This window comes from Oncorhynchus mykiss, unplaced genomic scaffold, assembly GCF_013265735.2.
Source record: "Oncorhynchus mykiss isolate Arlee unplaced genomic scaffold, USDA_OmykA_1.1 un_scaffold_246, whole genome shotgun sequence".
Lineage (NCBI taxonomy): Eukaryota > Metazoa > Chordata > Actinopteri > Salmoniformes > Salmonidae > Oncorhynchus > Oncorhynchus mykiss.
Window position 1 is genome coordinate 137156 of NW_023493706.1, and position 19297 is coordinate 156452.

The window sequence follows — 19297 nt, forward strand, 5'->3', positions numbered from 1 at the left end:
GACCCATCTGAAGGTTAGATAGAGACCCCTAGTGGACAGAGGGGAGAATGACCCATCTGAAGGTTAGATAGAGACCCGTAGTGGACAGAGGGGAGAATGACCCATCTGAAGACTAGACAGAGACCCCTAGTGGACAGAGGGGAGAATGACCCATCTGAAGACTAGATAGAGACACCTAGTGGACAGAGGGGAGAATGACCCATCTGAAGACTAGATAGAGACACCTAGTGGACACAGGGGAGAATGACCCATCTGAAGACTAGATAGAGACCCCTAGTGGACAATGACCCATCTGAAGGTTAGCTTTAAGGAAAGATCCACTCATCCCCATAGGCCGACATACAGACAGTCTCTTACTCACTTTTCCAGCACGTTCTATAGAAATGTATAGGAAGCTAAATGATAACAGAAGGTAGAAGAAAAATGACTGTCTGAACACATTTGGTCCAGTTTGATGACTTTGCTGCCGTGTGTGTGTGTGTGTGTGTGTGTGTGTGTCTGTGTGTGTGTGTACTCACTCTTGGTCCGTCTGAACACACTTGTCCAGCTCTATGACGTGGGAGCCGATGAACCAGACCAGGTTACTGAAGTAAGGGACCGCCGTCTTGTCTCGAATGTAGTGCAGCATGTGCTGGTTGTCCACTAGAGGGGTGGGAGGTCAAGGGATGTTACCGTGGTTACACAGATAGACGTGGAGACATGGGGGGGGGGGGGGTCAGAGGAATACAGGACCAGACATTTACAGAGATTGGATATGAGTATAACTATATAGAGAATAAAGCTGTTCTCTCCAGGAGGACTCTACTCTAAAGAGAGACTGATATGGAGGACTCTACTCCAGAGACTGATATGGAGGACTCTACTCTAGAGACTGATATGGAGGACTCTACTCTGAGACTGATGTGGAGGACTCTACTCTGAGACTGATGTGGAGGACTCTACTCTAAAGAGACTGATGTGGAGGACTCTACTCTAAAGAGACTGATGTGGAGGACTCTACTCTAAAGAGACTGATGTGGAGGACTCTACTCTAAAGAGACTGATGTGGAGGACTCTACTCTAAAGAGACTGATGTGGAGGACTCTACTCTAAAGAGACTGATGTGGAGGACTCTACTCTAAAGAGACTGATGTGGAGGACTCTACTCTAAAGAGACTGATGTGGAGGACTCTACTCTAAAGAGACTGATGTGGAGGACTCTACTCTAAAGAGACTGATGTGGAGGACTCTACTCTAAAGAGACTGATGTGGAGGACTCTACTCTAAAGAGACTGATGTGGAGGACTCTACTCTAAAGAGACTGATGTGGAGGACTCTACTCTAAAGAGACTGAAGTGGAGGACTCTACTCTAAAGAGACTGAAGTGGAGGACTCTACTCTAAAGAGACTGAAGTGGAGGACTCTACTCTAAAGAGACTGAAGTGGAGGACTCTACTCTAAAGAGACTGAAGTGGAGGACTCTACTCTAAAGAGACTGAAGTGGAGGACTCTACTTTAAAGAGACTGATGTGGAGGACTCTACTCTAAAGAGACTGATGTGGAGGACTCTACTCTAAAGAGACTGATGTGGAGGACTCTACTCTAAAGAGACTGATGTGGAGGACTCTACTCTGAGACTGATGTGGAGGACTCTACTCTGAGACTGATGTGGAGGACTCTACTCTAAAGAGACTGATGTGGAGGACTCTACTCTAAAGAGACTGATGTGGAGGACTCTACTCTAAAGAGACTGATGTGGAGGACTCTACTCTAAAGAGACTGATGTGGAGGACTCTACTCTGAGACTGAAATGGAGGACTCTACTCTGAGACTGAAATGGAGGACTCTACTCTGAGACTGAAATGGAGGACTCTACTCTGAGACTGAAATGTAGTCTGAGACTGAAATGGAGGACTCTACTCTAAAGAGACTGATGTGGAGGACTCTACTCTAAAGAGACTGATGTGGAGGACTCTACTCTAAAGAGACTGATGTGGAGGACTCTACTCTGAGACTGAAATGGGGGACTCTACTCTGAGACTGAAATGGAGGACTCTACTCTGAGACTGAAATGGAGGACTCTACTCTGAGAATGAAATGGAGGACTCTACTCTGAGAATGAAATGGAGGACTCTACTCTGAGACTGAAATAGAGGACTCTACTCTGAGAATGAAATGGAGGACTCTACTCTGAAAAGAGACTGATGTGGAGGACTCTACTCCGAAAAGAGATTGATGTGGAGGACTCTACTCTGAAAAGAGACTGATGTGGAGGACTCTACTCTGAAAAGAGACTGATGTGGAGGACTCTACTCTGAAAAGAGACTGATGTGGAGGACTCTACTCTGAAAAGAGACTGATGTGGAGGACTCTACTCTGAAAAGAGACTGATGTGGAGGACTCTACTCTAAAAAGAGACTGATATGGAGGACTCTACTCTAAAAAGAGACTGATATGGAGGACTCTACTCTAAAAAGAGACTGATATGCAGGACTCTACTCTAAAAAGAGACTGATATGGAGGACTCTACTCTAAAAAGAGACTGATATGGAGGACTCTACTCTAAAAAGAGACTGATATGCAGGACTCTACTCTAAAAAGAGACTGATATGCAGGACTCTACTCAGACTGATATGGAGGACTACGCTGAGACCGATATGGAGGACTACCAACTCTGGTTTCTGACAATGTGTCATCACGGTAGGCCAAACTCCAGTCCGTAAGAAGAAGACATGCTTCATCGTAACATTCTGAATACTCATCGTGAACGGTTGTACGGAGTGGTTCAGAGGCCTGGCGTTCTAAAACAATTCAGGAATGTTTCACCTCTTAGAAAATGTGTATTATAACTGTATTATCAGTATTATAACAGTTGACTTGAAACGATGGGTTTGAATTACACAGAAACCAACAAAAAGCATGCAGGTCAGTTTACACATTTAAATGATAAGCCCAAGTCAATAATATAATTAATAACATTAATGATTACTATATATACACACACACACACATTCAGTGAGGTACATGTATTAATCAGACTTACATGAGACTGGAGTTAGGCCCACGGGAGGTAAGAGTGAGAGGAGGAAGAGGAGAGGAGGAGGAAGAGGAGAGGAGGAAGTGGAGAGGAGATGGGGAGAGGAGGAGATGGGGAGAGAGAGGAGGAAGAGGAGAGAGAGGAGGAAGAGGAGAGGAGGAGATGGGGAGAGAGGAGATGGGGAGAGAGAGGAGATGGGGAGAGAGAGGAGATGGGGAGAGAGAGGAGATGGGGAGAGAGAGGAGATGGGGAGAGAGAGGAGGAAGAGGAGAGGAGGAGATGGGGAGAGAGGAGATGGGGAGAGGAGGAAACAGGAAGAGCGAGGAGAGAAGTGGAAGAGATGGGGAGAGAGAGGAGGAAGAGGAGAGAGAGGAAGGGGAGAGAGGGGAAAGAGGAGAGAAGATGAGAGGAGGAAGAGGAGAGAGAGGAGAGGGGGAGAGAGGAGGAAGAGGAGGGAGCGAGGAGGAAGAGGAGAGAGAGATATAGAGGAGAAGAGGGAGGGAAGGGAGAGGGGGATGGTGAGAGGGAGGGGAGGGAGAGAGCATACACAAGGTTAACGGTAGTCAGGTAGCTGTGTAGTGTCTAACAGAACTAAACAGCAGGGCTCCTGGGTAGTCAGGTAGCTGTGTAGTGTCTAAACAGCAGGGCTCCTGGGTAGTCAGGTAGCTGTGTAGTGTATAAACAGCAGGGCTCCTGGGTAGTCAGGTAGCTGTGTAGTGTCTAACAGACTCCTGGGTAGTCAGGTAGCTGTGTAGCGTCTAACAGACTCCTGGGTAGTCAGGTAGCTGTGTAGCGTCTAACAGACTCCTGGGTAGTCAGGTAGCTGTGTAGTGTCTAACAGAACTAAACAGCAAAGCACAGCTACACGACCCACACAGCTACACAACCCACACAGCTACACGACCCACACAGCTACACGACCCACACAGCTACACGACCCACACAGTTACACAACCCACACAGTTACATAACCCACACAGCTATACAACCCACAGTCACACAACCCACACAGCTACTCAACCCACACAGCTACACAACCCACACAGCTACACAACCCACACAGCTACACAACCCACACAGCTACACAACCCACACAGCTACATAACCCACACAGCTACATAACCCACACAGCTACATAACCCACACAGCTACATAACCCACACAGCTACACAACCCACCCACACAGCCACACAACCCACACAGCTACATACCCACACAGCTACACAACCCACACAGCTACACAACCCACACAGTTACACAACCCACACAGTTACACAACCCACACAGATACACAACCCACACAACCCACACAGCTACACAACCCACACAGCTACACAACCACACACCCACATAACCCACACAGCTACACAACCCACACAACCCACACAACCCACACAGCTACACAACCCACACAGCTACACAACCCACACAGCTACACAACCCACACAGCTGCACAACCCACACAGCTACATAACCCACACAACCCACACAGCTACACAACCCACACAGCTACACAACCCACACAGCTACACAACCCACACAGCTACATAACCCACACAGCTACACAACCCACACAGCTACACAACCCACACAACCCACACAGCTACACAACCCACACAGCTACACAACCCACACAGCTACATAACCCACACAGCTACATAACCCACACAGCTACATAACCCACACAGCTACATAACCCATACAGCTACACAACCCACACAGCTTCATAACCTACACAACCCACACAGCTACACGACCCACACAGCTACACGACCCACACAGCTACACGACCCACACAGCTACACGACCCACACAGCTACACGACCCACACAGCTACACGACCCACACAGCTGACTAACACGTTGTTAAATACACCCACTGTTCAGTTAACAGTTAGATACTCCAGTTAAATGTGAACACACAGACAGACAGACAGAGCACCCCGAGCCCCCCGAGCACCAAGGGCCCTGAGCACCCAGAACCCCCGAGCACCCAGAGCCCCCCGATCACCCAGAGCCCCCCGAGCACCCAGAACCCCCGAGCACCCAGAGCCCCCCGATCACCCAGAGCCCCCCGAGCACCCAGAGCCCCCCGAGCACCAAGGGCCCCCCGAGCACCAAGGGCCCCCCGAGCACCAAGGGCCCCCCGAGCACCCAGGGCCCCCCGAGCACCCAGGGCCCCCCGAGCACCCAGAAGAGGAATAGCAGCTGGCCAATGCAGAGGTTTCAGCCCCTAGTAGTGCTGTGTGTGTGTGTGTGTGTGTGTGTGTGTGAGTGTGTGTGTGAGACTCACCCTTGTAGACGTTCAGTGTGATGGTTCTGACTGCGATACGGACCATGCTCTCTGGGTGGTTGAAGAACTTAATGGCCTCGGTGTACAGGGCAAAATCATTAGTGTGCTGTGTGTTGGGAGACAGAGGGGGCGCCAGTGAGCTCAGCACCGCACCACTGTTGAGCACAGAGAGACCACACTACCAGAGATCCCTAGCCCCTTACCCCCTAGGGGACTAGGCCCTTAACCCCTACTACCAAGGGGACTAGGCCCTTAACCCCTACCTCCTAGGGGACTAGGCCCTTACCCCCTACCTCCTAGGGGACTAGGCCCTTACCCCCTACTACCAAGGGGACTAGGCCCTTAACCCCTACTACCAAGGGGACTAGGCCCTTACCCCCTACTATCAAGGGGACTAGGCCCTTACCCCCTACCTCCTAGGGGACTAGACCCTTACCCCTTACCCCCTACCTCCTAGGGGACTAGACCCTTACCCCCTACCTCCTAGGGGACTAGACCCTTACCCCCTACCTCCTAGGGGACTAGGCCCTTACCCCCTACCTCCTAGGGGACTAGGCCCTTACCCCTTACCTCCTAGGGGACTAGGCCCTTAACCCTTACCTCCTAGGGGACTAGGCCCTTACCCCTTACCCCCTACCTCCTAGGGGACTAGGCCCTTACCCCCTACCACCTAGGGGACTAGGCCCTTACCCCTTACCTCCTAGGGGACTAGGCCCTTACCCCTTACCCCCTACCTCCTAGGGGACTAGGCCCTTACCCCTTACCTCCTAGGGGACTAGGCCCTTACCCCCTACCTCCTAGGGGACTAGGCCCTTACCCCCTACCTCCTAGGGGACTAGGCCCTTACCCCCTACCTCCTAGGGGACTAGGCCCTTACCCCCTACCTCCTAGGGGACTAGGCCCTTACCCCCTACCTCCTAGGGGACTAGGCCCTTACCCCCTACCTCCTAGGGGACTAGGCCCTTACCCCCTACCTCCTAGGGGACTAGGCCCTTACCCCCTACCTCCTAGGGGACTAGGCCCTTACCCCCTACCTCCTAGGGGACTAGGCCCTTACCCCCTACCTCCTAGGGGACTAGACCCTTACCCCCTACCTCCTAGGGGACTAGACCCTTACCCCCTACCTCCTAGGGGACTAGACCCTTAACCCTTACCTCCTAGGGGACTAGGCCCTTACCCGTTACCTCCTAGGGGACTAGGCCCTTACCCCCTACCTCCTAGGGGACTAGGCCCTTACCCCCTACCTCCTAGGGGACTAGGCCCTTACCCCCTACCTCCTAGGGGACTAGGCCCTTACCCCCTACCTCCTAGGGGACTAGGCCCTTACCCCCTACCTCCTAGGGGACTAGGCCCTTACCCCCTAGGGGACTAGGCCCTTACCCCCTAGGGGACTAGGCCCTTACCCCCTAGGGGACTAGGCCCTTACCCCCTAGGGGACTAGGCCCTTACCCCCTAGGGGACTAGGCCCTTACCCCCTACCTCCTAGGGGACTAGGCCCTTACCCCCTAGGGGACTAGGCCCTTACCCCCTACCTCCTAGGGGACTAGGCCCTTACCCCCTACCTCCTAGGGGACTAGGCCCTTACCCCCTACCTCCTAGGGGACTAGGCCCTTACCCCCTACCTCCTAGGGGACTAGGCCCTTACCCCTTACCTCCTAGGGGACTAGGCCCTTAACCCTTACCTCCTAGGGGACTAGGCCCTTACCCCCTACCTCCTAGGGGACTAGGCCCTTAACCCTTACCTCTTAGGGGACTAGGCCCTTACCCCTTACCCCCTACCTCCTAGGGGACTAGGCCCTTACCCCTTACCCCCTACCTCCTAGGGGACTAGGCCCTTAACCCTTACCTCCTAGGGGACTAGGCCCTTACCCCTTACCCCCTACCTCCTAGGGGACTAGGCCCTTAACCCTTACCTCCTAGGGGACTAGGCCCTTACCCCCTACCTCCTAGGGGACTAGGCCCTTAACCCTTACCTCCTAGGGGACTAGGCCCTTAACCCTTACCTCCTAGGGGACTAGGCCCTTACCAACGTGCTGTTGTAAGCGACAGGACGACGTGCTGTAGTTAGTTATAGGGCAACGTGCTGTAGTTAGTTATAGGGCAACGTGCTGTAGTTAGTTATAGGGCAACGTGCTGTAGTTAGTTACAGGGCAACGTGCTGTAGTTAGTTATAGGGCAACGTGCTTTAGTTAGTTATAGGGCAACGTGCTGTAGTTAGTTACAGGGCAACGTGCTGTAGTTAGTTACAGGGCAACGTGCTGTAGTTAGTTACAGGGCAACGTGCTGTAGTTAGTTACAGGGCAACGTGCTGTAGTTAGTTATAGGGCAACGTGCTGTAGTTAGTTACAGGGCAACGTGCTGTAGTTAGTTATAGGGCAACGTGCTGTAGTTAGTTACAGGGCAACGTGCTGTAGTTAGTTACAGGGCAACGTGCTGTAGTTAGTTACAGGGCAACGTGTTGTAGTTAGTTACAGGGCAACGTGCTGTAGTTAGTTACAGGGCAACGTGCTGTAGTTAGTTATAGGGCAACGTGCTGTAGTTAGTTATAGGGCAACCCTGCTTCTAATTCTAGTAGCAACTAGTTCCCAGAACTACAGATAGCTGGAATCAGGATGGAATCAGCAGGAGGTCTGGAATCCTGTTATTTTTTTTTGGGGGGGGGAAGTTAGAAGCATTTTCCCAGCCTATTTCAACATACTGTAGTGACTTAATACTATGAAACCTAGTTTTCGTTTAGCAGGCATTAGGTGGCCGGTTGTTATAGCAGGTCTATAGGCAGCTGATCTCTCTCTCTGGTGGGGGGGGGGGGTGTTCCCTGAGACCTCCAGCCAATCACAGCCTTGGGTCAGAAGAAGTTAAACGTCATGGATCAGCTAGAGAGGTCACAGGGAACAGAGGAGTATTAGCCCAGATTCCAAGGCCTTCAGCCCCAATTATCCACGTCCTCCCCCAAAAGTGTACCCTTGCACACTTCCCATCGTGGATTTAACCAAATGGGAGGGAAACTCCAGCCAATCCGATGCTTTTAAATCCACGACGGGCAAATGGTCAAGTGCACCCTTCAGGAAGAGAGGGGGAACTGGGCTAAGAGGGGAGCTACCGTCGACAGTACACCAATAACTTTACCCCATACACAGAAGCCAAAGGTCGAGTGCTGAAACACAAAGGTCAATCGCAAAGGTCGTGTCCCAAAATTCCCTATATAGGGCCCTACATTATGGCCCCTCATTCACTATATAGGGCCCTACATTATGGCCCCTCATTCCCTATATAGGGCCCTACATTATGGCCCCTCATTCCCTATATAGGGCCCTACATTATGGCCCCTCATTCCCTATATAGGGCCCTACATTATGGCCCCTCATTCACTATATAGGGCCCTACATTATGGCCCCTCATTCACTATATAGGGCCCTACATTATGGCCCCTCATTCCCTATATAGGGCCCTACATTATGGCCCCTCATTCACTATATAGGGCCCTACATTATGGCCCCTCATTCACTATATAGGGCCCTACATTATGGCCCCTCATTCACTATACCGGGCATGACATTATGGCCCCTCGTTCCCTATATAGGGCACGACATTATGGCCCCTCGTTCCCTATATAGGGCCCTACATTATGGCCCCTCATTCACTATACCGGGCATGACATTATGGCCCCTCGTTCCCTATATAGGGCACGACATTATGGCCCCTCGTTCCCTATATAGGGCCCTACATTATGGCCCCTCATTCACTATACCGGGCATGACATTATGGCCCCTCGTTCCCTATATAGGGCCCTACATTATGGCCCCTCATTCACTATATAGGGCCCTACATTATGGCCCCTCATTCACTATATAGGGCACGACATTATGGCCCCTCGTTCCCTATATAGGGCACTACATTATGGCCCCTCATTCCCAATATAGGGCACTACATTATAGCGCCTTACTCCCTATATAGGGCAATTCATTATGACCCCTTACTCCCTATATAGGGCACTACATTATAGCGCCTTACTCCCTATATAGGGCAATACATTATAGCGCCTTACTTCCTATATAGGGCACGACATTATGGCCCCTCGTTCCCTATATAGGGCACTACATTATAGCGCCTTACTCCCTATATAGGGCACTACATTATAGCGCCTTACTCCCTATATAGGGCAATACATTATAGCGCCTTACTTCCTATATAGGGCACTACATTATGGCCCCCTACTCCCTATATAGGGCACTACATTATAGCGCCTTACTCCCTATATAGGGCACTACATTATAGCGCCTTACTCCCTATATAGGGCAATACATTATGGCCCCTCATTCCCTATATAGGGCCCTACATTATGGCCCCTCACTCCCTATATAGGGCACTACATTATAGCGCCTTACTCCCTATATAGGGCACAACATTATAGCGCCTTACTCCCTATATAGGGCAATACATTATGGCCCCTCACTCCCTATATAGGGCACTACATTATAGCGCCTTACTCCCTATATAGGGCACTACATTATAGCGCCTTACTCCCTATATAGGGCAATACATTATGGCCCCTCACTCCCTATATAGGGCACTACATTATAGCGCCTTACTCCCTATATAGGGCACAACATTATAGCGCCTTACTTCCTATATAGGGCACTACATTATAGCGCCTTACTTCCTATATAGGGCACTACATTATGGCCCCTTACTCCCTATATAGGGCAATACATTATGGCCCCTCACTTCCTATATAGGGCACTACATTATAGCGCCTTACTTCCTATATAGGGCACTACATTATAGCGCCTTACTTCCTATATAGGGCACTACATTATGGCCCCTCGTTCCCTATATAGGGCACTACATTATAGCGCCTTACTTCCTATATAGGGCACTACATTATAGCGCCTTACTTCCTATATAGGGCAATACATTATGGCCCCTCACTCCCTATATAGGGCACTACATTATAGCGCCTTACTCCCTATATAGGGCACTACATTATAGCGCCTTACTTCCTATATAGGGCACTACATTATAGCGCCTTACTTCCTATATAGGGCACTACATTATAGCGCCTTACTTCCTATATAGGGCAATACATTATGGCCCCTCACTCCCTATATAGGGCACTACATTATAGCGCCTTACTCCCTATATAGGGCACTACATTATGGCCCCTCACTTCCTATATAGGGCACTACATTATAGCGCCTTACTTCCTATATAGGGCACTACATTATAGCGCCTTACTCCCTATATAGGGCACTACATTATAGCGCCTTACTCCCTATATAGGGCACTACATTATAGCGCCTTACTTCCTATATAGGGCACTACATTATAGCGCCTTACTCCCTATATAGGGCACTACATTATAGCGCCTTACTTCCTATATAGGGCAATACATTATGGCCCCTTACTTCCTATATAGGGCAATACATTATGGCCCCTTACTCCCTATATAGGGCACTACATTATGGCCCCTTACTCCCTATATAGGGCAATACATTATGGCCCCTTACTTCCTATATAGGGCACTACATTATAGCGCCTTACTTCCTATATAGGGCACTACATTATGGCCCCTCGTTCCCTATATAGGGCACTACATTATAGCGCCTTACTTCCTATATAGGGCAATACATTATGGCCCCTTACTCCCTATATAGGGCACTACATTTACATGTTAGTCATGTAACAGACTATCCAGAGCCACTTACAGTTGTGAGTCATTTAGTAGACTCTGTGTTGTTGTCCAGTCCCCCCCTCACCTCGTGGTAGTTGTCCAGTCCCCCCCCCCCTCACCTCGTTATAGAAGAAGTGTACGGTGTGGTTGTTCAGTTTGAGTGACAGGGTCTTCAGGAAGGAGATATAATAGGCCATGATCTCCTCGTCTGAGAAGTCAAACTTGTGAACGATGATGGAGTTGACGTGGTTGTTGGACAGCAGGTAATCTAGAGGAGGAGAGATGAGGAGAACACAGTTATATGATGGGAGTTGACGTGGTTGTTGGACAGCAGGTAATCTAGAGGAGGAGAGATGAGGAGAACACAGTTATATGATGGAGTTGACGTGGTTGTTGGACAGCAGGTAATCTAGAGGAGGAGAGATGAGGAGAACACAGACAGGTAATCTAGAGGAGGAGAGATGAGGAGAAAACAGACAGGTAATCTAGAGGAGGAGAGATGAGGAGAAAACAGACAGGTAATCTAGAGGAGGAGAGATGAGGAGAAAACAGACAGGTAATCTAGAGGAGGAGAGATGAGGAGAACACAGTTATACAACTGAAATATCTTATTCAGGCTGATTAAAACTCTGGGGCATCTAAACCACAGGTGGCCAGTGTGTGTGTGTGTGTGTGTACTCACAGAGCGACGTCTCGTGGCTGATATTTTCAAACAGGATGTTGAGCGTCTGGAGTAGCTGGACACAGACGTAGCGACCGGACTTCTGGCGAAGGATATTCAGGAAGAACGCAAACATGTTCTTCTCCAGGAAGAAGCTGAGAACAGAGAGGATAACAGAGTAGAATAGAGTAGAATTAAGTAGAGAATGGTACAATAGAGAGGAATAGAGTAGAATAAAGTAGAGTAGAATAAAGTAGAGTAGAATTAAGTAGAGTATGGTACAATAGATAGGAATAGAGTAGAATAAAGTAGAGTATAGTACAATAGAGAGGAATAGAGTAGAATGTAGAGTCGAATCAAGTAGAGTAGAATTAAGTAGAGTATAGTACAATAGAGAGGAATAGAATATAATAGAGTAGAATAAAGTAGAGTACAGTACAATAGAGAGGAATAGAGTAGAATAAAGTAGAGTATAGTACAATAGATAGGAATAGAGTATAATAAAGTAGAGTAGAATTAAGTAGAGTATAGTACAATAGAGAGGAATAGAATAGAATATAGAGTAGAATAAAGTAGAGTATAGTACAATAGATAGGAATAGAGTAGAATAAAGTAGAGTATAGTACAATTGATAGGAATAGAGTAGAATAAAGTAGAGTGTAGTACAATAGATAGGAATAGAGTAGAATAAAGTAGAGTATAGTACAATATATAGGAATAGAACAATGTTTAATAGAGTAAAGTACAGTACAATAGATAGGAATAGAGTAGAATAAAGTAGAGTATAGTACAATAGATAGGAATAGAGTAGAATAAAGTGGAGTACAGTACAATAGAACAGTGTTTAATAGAGTAGAGTATAGTACAATAGATATGAATAGAGTATAATAAAGTAGAGTATAGTACAATAGATAGGAATAGAGTAGAATAAAGTAGAGTATAGTACAATAGATAGGAATAGAGTAGAATAAAGTAGAGTACAGTACAATTGATAGGAATAGAGTAGAATAAAGTAGAGTACAGTACAATAGATAGGAATAGAGTAGAATAAAGTAGAGTATAGTACAATAGATAGGAATAGAGTAGAATAAAGTAGAGTACAATAGATAGGAATAGAGTAGAACAAAGTAGAGTACAGTACAATAGATAGGAATAGAGTAGAATAAAGTAGAGTATAGTACAATAGATATGAATAGAGTATAATAAAGTAGAGTAGAATTAAGTAGAGTATAGTACAATAGAGAGGAATATAATAGAATATAGAGTAGAATAAAGTAGAGTATGGTACAATAGATAGGAATAGAGTAGAATAAAGTAGAGTATAGTACAATTGATAGGAATAGAGTAGAATAAAGTAGAGTGTAGTACAATAGATAGGAATAGAGTAGAATAGAGTAGAGTACAGTACAATAGATAGGAATAGAGTAGAATAAAGTATAGTACAATAGATAGGAATAGAGTAGAATAAAGTGGAGTACAGTACAATAGAACAGTGTTTAATAGAGTAGAGTATAGTACAATAGATAGGAATAGAGTAGTATAAAGTAGAGTATAGTACAATAGATAGGAATAGAGTAGAATAAAGTAGAGTAGAGTACAATAGATAGGAATAGAGTAGAATAAAGTAGAGTACAGTACAATAGAACAGTGTTTAATAGAGTAGAGTATAGTACAATAGATAGGAATAGAGTAGTATAAAGTAGAGTATAGTACAATAGATAGGAATAGAGTAGAATAAAGTAGAGTAGAGTACAATAGATAGGAATAGAGTAGAATAAAGTAGAGTACAGTACAATAGATAGGAATAGAGTAGAATAAAGTATAGTACAATAGATAGGAATAGAGTAGAATAAAGTAGAGTATAGTACAATAGATAGGAATAGAGTAGAACAAAGTAGAGTACAGTACAATAGATAGGAATAGAGTAGAATAAAGTAGAGTATAGTACAATAGATAGGAATAGAGTAGAATAAAGTAGAGTAGAATTAAGTAGAGTATAGTACAATAGAGAGGAATAGAATAGAGAGTAGAATAAAGTAGAGTATAGTACAATAGATAGGAATAGAGTAGAATGAAGTAGAGTATAGTACAATAGATAGGAATAGAGTAGAATAAAGTAGAGTACAGTACAATAGATAGGAATAGAGTAGAATAAAGTAGAGTACAATAGATAGGAATAGAGTAGAATAAAGTAGAGTAGAATAAAGTAGAGTATAGTACAATAGAGAGGAATAGAATAGAATATAGAGTAGAATAAAGTAGAGTATAGTACAATAGATAGGAATAGAGTAGAATAAAGTAGAGTTTAGTACAATAGATAGGAATAGAGTAGAATAAAGAATAGTACAATAGATAGGAATAGAGTATAGAGTATAATTAAGTAGAGTATAATACAATAGAGAGGAATAGAGTAGAATAAAGTAGAGTATAATAAAGTAGAGTATGGTACAATAGAGAGGAATAGAGTAGAATATAGAGTGGAATAAAGTAGAGTAGAATTAAGTAGAGTATGGTGCAATTGAGAGGAATAGAGTAGAATAAAGTAGAGTATGGTACAATAGAGAGGAATAGAGCAGAATATAGAGTAGAATAAAGTAGAGTAGAATTAAGTAGAGTATAGTACAATAGAGAGGAATAGAATAGAATATAGAGTAGAATAAAGTAGAGTACAGTACAATAGATAGGAATAGAGTAGAATAAAGTAGAGTATAGTACAATTGATAGGAATAGAGTAGAATAAAGTAGAGTAGAATTAAGTAGAGTATAGTACAATAGATAGGAATAGAACAATGTTTAATAGAGTAGAGTACAGTACAATAGAACAGTGTTTAATAGAGTATAGTACAATAGATAGGAATAGAGTAGAATAAAGTAGAGTATAGTACAATAGATAGGAATAGAGTAGAATAAAGTAGAGTATAGTACAATAGATAGGAATAGAGTAGAATAAAGTAGAGTACAGTACAATAGATAGGAATAGAGTAGAATAAAGTAGAGTATAGTACAATAGATAGGAATAGAACAATGTTTAATAGAGTAGAGTACAGTACAATAGATAGGAATAGAGTAGAATAAAGAATAGTACAATAGATAGGAATAGAGTAGAATAAAGTAGAGTATGATACAATAGAGAGGAATAGAGTATAGAGTATAATTAAGTAGAGTATAATACAATAGATAGGAATAGAGTAGAATAAAGTGGAGTACAGTACAATAGATAGGAATAGAGTAGAAAAAAGTAGAGTATGATACAATAGAGAGGAATAGAGTATAGAGTATAATTAAGTAGAGTATAATACAATAGAGAGGAATAGAGTAGAATAAAGTAGAGTATAATTAAGTAGAGTATGGTACAATAGAGAGGAATAGAGCAGAATATAGAGTCGAATAAAGTAGAGTAGAATTAAGTAGAGTATAGTACAATAGAGAGGAATAGAATAGAATATAGAGTAGAATAAAGTAGAGTACAGTACAATAGATAGGAATAGAGTAGAATAAAGTAGAGTATAGTACAATTGACAGGAATAGAGTAGAATAAAGTAGAGTAGAATTAAGTAGAGTATAGTACAATAGATAGGAATAGAACAATGTTTAATAGAGTAGAGTACAGTACAATAGAACAGTGTTTAATAGAGTATAGTACAATAGATAGGAATAGAGTAGAATAAAGTAGAGTGTAGTACAATAGATATGAATATAGTATAATAAAGTAGAGTAGAATTAAGTAGAGTATAGTACAATAGATAGGAATAGAATAGAATATAGAGTAGAATAAAGTAGAGTATAATTAAGTAGAGTATAGTACAATAGATAGGAATAGAGTAGAATAAAGAATAGTACAATAGATAGGAATAGAGTAGAATAAAGTAGAGTATAGTACAATAGATAGGAATAGAGTAGAATAAAGTAGAGTATAGTACAATAGATAGGAATAGAGTAGAATAAAGTAGAGTATAGTACAATAGATAGGAATAGGGTAGAATAAAGTGGAGTACAGTACAATAGATAGGAATAGAGTAGAAAAAAGTAGAGTATGATACAATAGAGAGGAATAGAGTATAGAGTATAATTAAGTAGAGTATGGTACAATAGAGAGGAATAGAGTAGAATATAGAGTGGAATAAAGTAGAGTAGAATTAAGTAGAGTATGGTGCAATTGAGAGGAATAGAGTAGAATAAAGTAGAGTAGAATTAAGTAGAGTATGGTACAATAGAGAGGAATAGAGCAGAATATAGAGTAGAATAAAGTAGAGTAGAATTAAGTAGAGTATGGTACAATAGAGAGGAATAGAGTAGAATATAGAGTGGAATCAAGTAGAGTAGAATTAAGTAGAGTATGGTACAATAGAGAGGAATATATAGAGTAGAATTAAGTAGAGTATAGTACAAGAGAGAGGAATAGAGTAGAGTATAGAGGGGAATAGAGTGGAGTATAGAGAGGAATAGAGTGGAGTATAGAGTAGAATAAAGTAGAGTAGAATTAAGTAGAGTATAGTACAATAGATGGGAATAGAGTAGAATAAAGTGGAGTACAGCACAATAGATAGGAATAGAGTAGAATAAAGTGGAGTATAGTACAATAGATAGGAATAGAGTAGAATAAAGTAGAGTATAGTACAATAGATAGGAATAGAGTAGAATAAAGTAGAGTATAGTACAATAGATAGGAATAGAGTAGAATAAAGTAGAGTATAGTACAATAGAGTAGAATAAAGTAGAGTACAGTACAATAGATAGGAATAGAGTAGAATAAAGTAGAGTACAGTACAATAGATAGGAATAGAGGAGTAGAACAGAATAGAGTAGAATAAAATAGAGTCGTGGTTAAAGTCTTACTCAAAGACGGAGCTGTCGTTCTGGTCTCCCCAGATGAGTATCTCAGTGATGGAGCGAATGGTCTCCACCAGCAAGTTCCTGTTGCTGTCGGTTACCGTCGTGTTCTTAGTCAGGACATGGTACATATACCTAGAGGGAGGAGAGAAGGAGGGAGGGAGAAGAAGAGGAGGGAGAAGAGGAAAGGAAGGGATGAGAGGATATGGACAATGGTAGAAAACAGGTTGTTTTTCAGTAAAACGTGTGGTGGCTATACCGCACTGTCAATTTGAACTGGCACACCCACTCTGGACGACGGAATATGACTAGCCTACCGTCAAATAGACGGGATGGTATGGACTCATAAACTAACCTTAGTATATCTAGCTGCTGTAATGACACCCATCATGTAGCTAGCTAGTTAGCTAACGTTAGTATATCTAGCTGTTATAATGACACCCATTATGTAGTTAGCTAGCTAACGTTAGTATATCTAGCTGTTATAATGACACCCATTATGTAGTTAGCTAGCTAGCTAACGTTTAGTATATATAGCTGTTATATTGACACCCATCATGTAGTTAGCTAGCTAGCTAACGTTTAGTATATATAGATGTTATAATGACACCCATCATGTAGCTAGCTAGCTAACGTTAGTATATCTAGCTGCTATAATGACACCCATCATGTAGTTAGCTAGCTAACGTTAGTATATCTAGCTGTTATCAAGTAATGACACCCATCATGTAGTTAGCTAGCTAACGTTAGTATATCTAGCTGTCATCAAGTAATGACACCCATCATGTAGTTAGCTAGCTAACGTTAGTATATCTAGCTGTTATCAAGTAATGACACCCATCATGTAGCTAGCTAGCTAACGTTAGTATATCTAGCTGTTATCAAGTAATGACACCCATCATGTAGTTAGCTAACGTTAGTATATCTAGCTGTTATCAAGTAATGACACCCATCATGTAGTTAGCTAGCTAACGTTAGTATATCTAGCTGTCATCAAGTAATGACACCCATTGTGTAGTTAGCTAGCTAACGTTAGTATATCTAGCTGTTATCAAGTAATGACACCCATCATGTAGTTAGCTAGCTAACGTTAGTATATCTAGCTGTTATCAAGTAATGACACCCATCATGTAGCTAGCTAGCTAACGTTAGTATATCTAGCTGTTATCAAGTAATGACACCCATAATGTAGTTAGCTAGCTAACGTTAGTATATCTAGCTGTTATCAAGTAATGAGACCCATCATGTAGTTAGCTAGCTAACGTTAGTATATCTAGCTGTCATCAAGTAATGACACTGATCATGTAGTTAGCTAACGTTAGTATATCTAGCTGTTATCAAGTAATGACACCCATCATGTAGCTAGCTAGCTAACGTTAGTATATCTAGCTGTTATCAAGTAATGACACCCGTCATGTAGTTAGCTAGCTAACGTTAGTATATCTAGCTGTTATCAAGTAATGACACCCATAATGTAGTTAGCTAGCTAACGTTAGTATATCTAGCTGTCATCAAGTAATGACACTGATCATGTAGTTAGCTAACGTTAGTATATCTAGCTGTTATCAAGTAATGACACCCATCATGTAGCTAGCTAGCTAACGTTAGTATATCTAGCTGTCATCAAGTAATGACACCCATCATGTAGCTAGCTAGCTAACGTTAGTATATCTAGCTGTCATCAAGTAATGAGACCCATCATGTAGCTAGCTAACGTTAGTCGATCTAGCTGTCATCAAGTAATGACACCCATCATGTAGCTAGCTAACGTTAGTCGATCTAGCTGTTATCAAGTAATGACACCCATCATGTAGCTAGCTAATGTTAGTGGCTCTAGTTGTTAGCAAGTAATGACACCCATCATGTAGCTAGCTAATGTTAGTGGCTCTAGTTGTTAGCAAGTAATGACACCCATCATGTAGCTAGCTAGCTAACGTTAGTATATCTAGCTGTTATCAAGTAATGACACCCATCATGTAGCTAGCTAGCTAACGTTAGTATATCTAGCTGCTATAATGACACCCGTCATGTAGTTAGCTAGCTAGCTAACGTTTCGTAGCTGTCATATACATCTGACATTGTTCACACAGTTGTGACAAGGAAAACAACAGTAACGTTAGATAACTAACGCATTTGGTTTTACAGTACAAGCTAAGTGGATTAGCTAGGTATGCTAACCATGTTAACGTTAGCTTAGTAAACTATCGGGGTTAGCTGGCTAATTCGACCAAACAGTTGCGTTTTGTAACAGAAACTTATCATTTAAATTGGACAAATTCAGGTAGGTTCCTCCCCGTTCCTTTAATGTTGCTACCGTTTAAGTAACGTTTTGTAACAGAACGAGCGTAATGAATACACCCCCGCCGGGTAACCTTAGCAATTATGCTAGTTACTTACTTGAGATGGTCCAGGGAATGAATATTTTTAGTTTTCCCCTGTCCTCCTCCCCAACTCCGTGACCGACCGAACATAGTTGCACTTTTAAAAAAAGATGTTGATGCTAGCTTAGGTTTTTTTTTGCCTGTTATATCAATCCCATCACGTCCATATATCCCGTACAAGGTGTCCAATATATATATATATATATAGCTAACAAAATATCTAGCTAACCAAATAGCTCTGGCTAACTAAGCGAGAAGGGGACATACCCGAACGTATCTTGTGAGGAATAACGCGTTACGTAACTGGTTTAGTGCCGGGAGTTTGGGACATGAAGTTTCTTTGTTGTTTTCCGGTAAAACAATTTCATTAAAATCACAGTTACAAAAAACTACAAATCCCAATAGTGTTTTGGGGAAAAAAATTTAACCGTTTTTTTTCTTCCAAC

General features: G+C 43.4%; 1 protein-coding gene across 4 annotated transcripts in view; it reads right to left on the reverse strand.

Moving 5' to 3' along the window:
- The window catches only part of LOC118948709 (protein CLEC16A-like), an 87330-nt gene extending 68188 nt beyond the window's left edge, over nt 1–19142 (reverse strand). For 2 of the 4 annotated variants that reach the window (XM_036973392.1, XM_036973389.1), the window contains exons 1-7: nt 18868–19142; nt 16477–16605; nt 11662–11795; nt 11099–11247; nt 5309–5414; nt 3023–3028; nt 519–642 (exon numbers count right to left, since the gene is read on the reverse strand). In XM_036973392.1, the coding sequence (XP_036829287.1) occupies nt 519–642; nt 3023–3028; nt 5309–5414; nt 11099–11247; nt 11662–11795; nt 16477–16605; nt 18868–18941 (722 nt within the window). In that variant the 5' untranslated portion in view covers nt 18942–19142. The remainder of the gene's footprint in view (nt 1–518; nt 643–3022; nt 3029–5308; nt 5415–11098; nt 11248–11661; nt 11796–16476; nt 16606–18867) is intronic. The other 2 variants (XM_036973393.1, XM_036973391.1) reach the window with 1 other exon arrangement.
- Between the last annotated feature and the right edge of the window lie 155 nt (nt 19143–19297).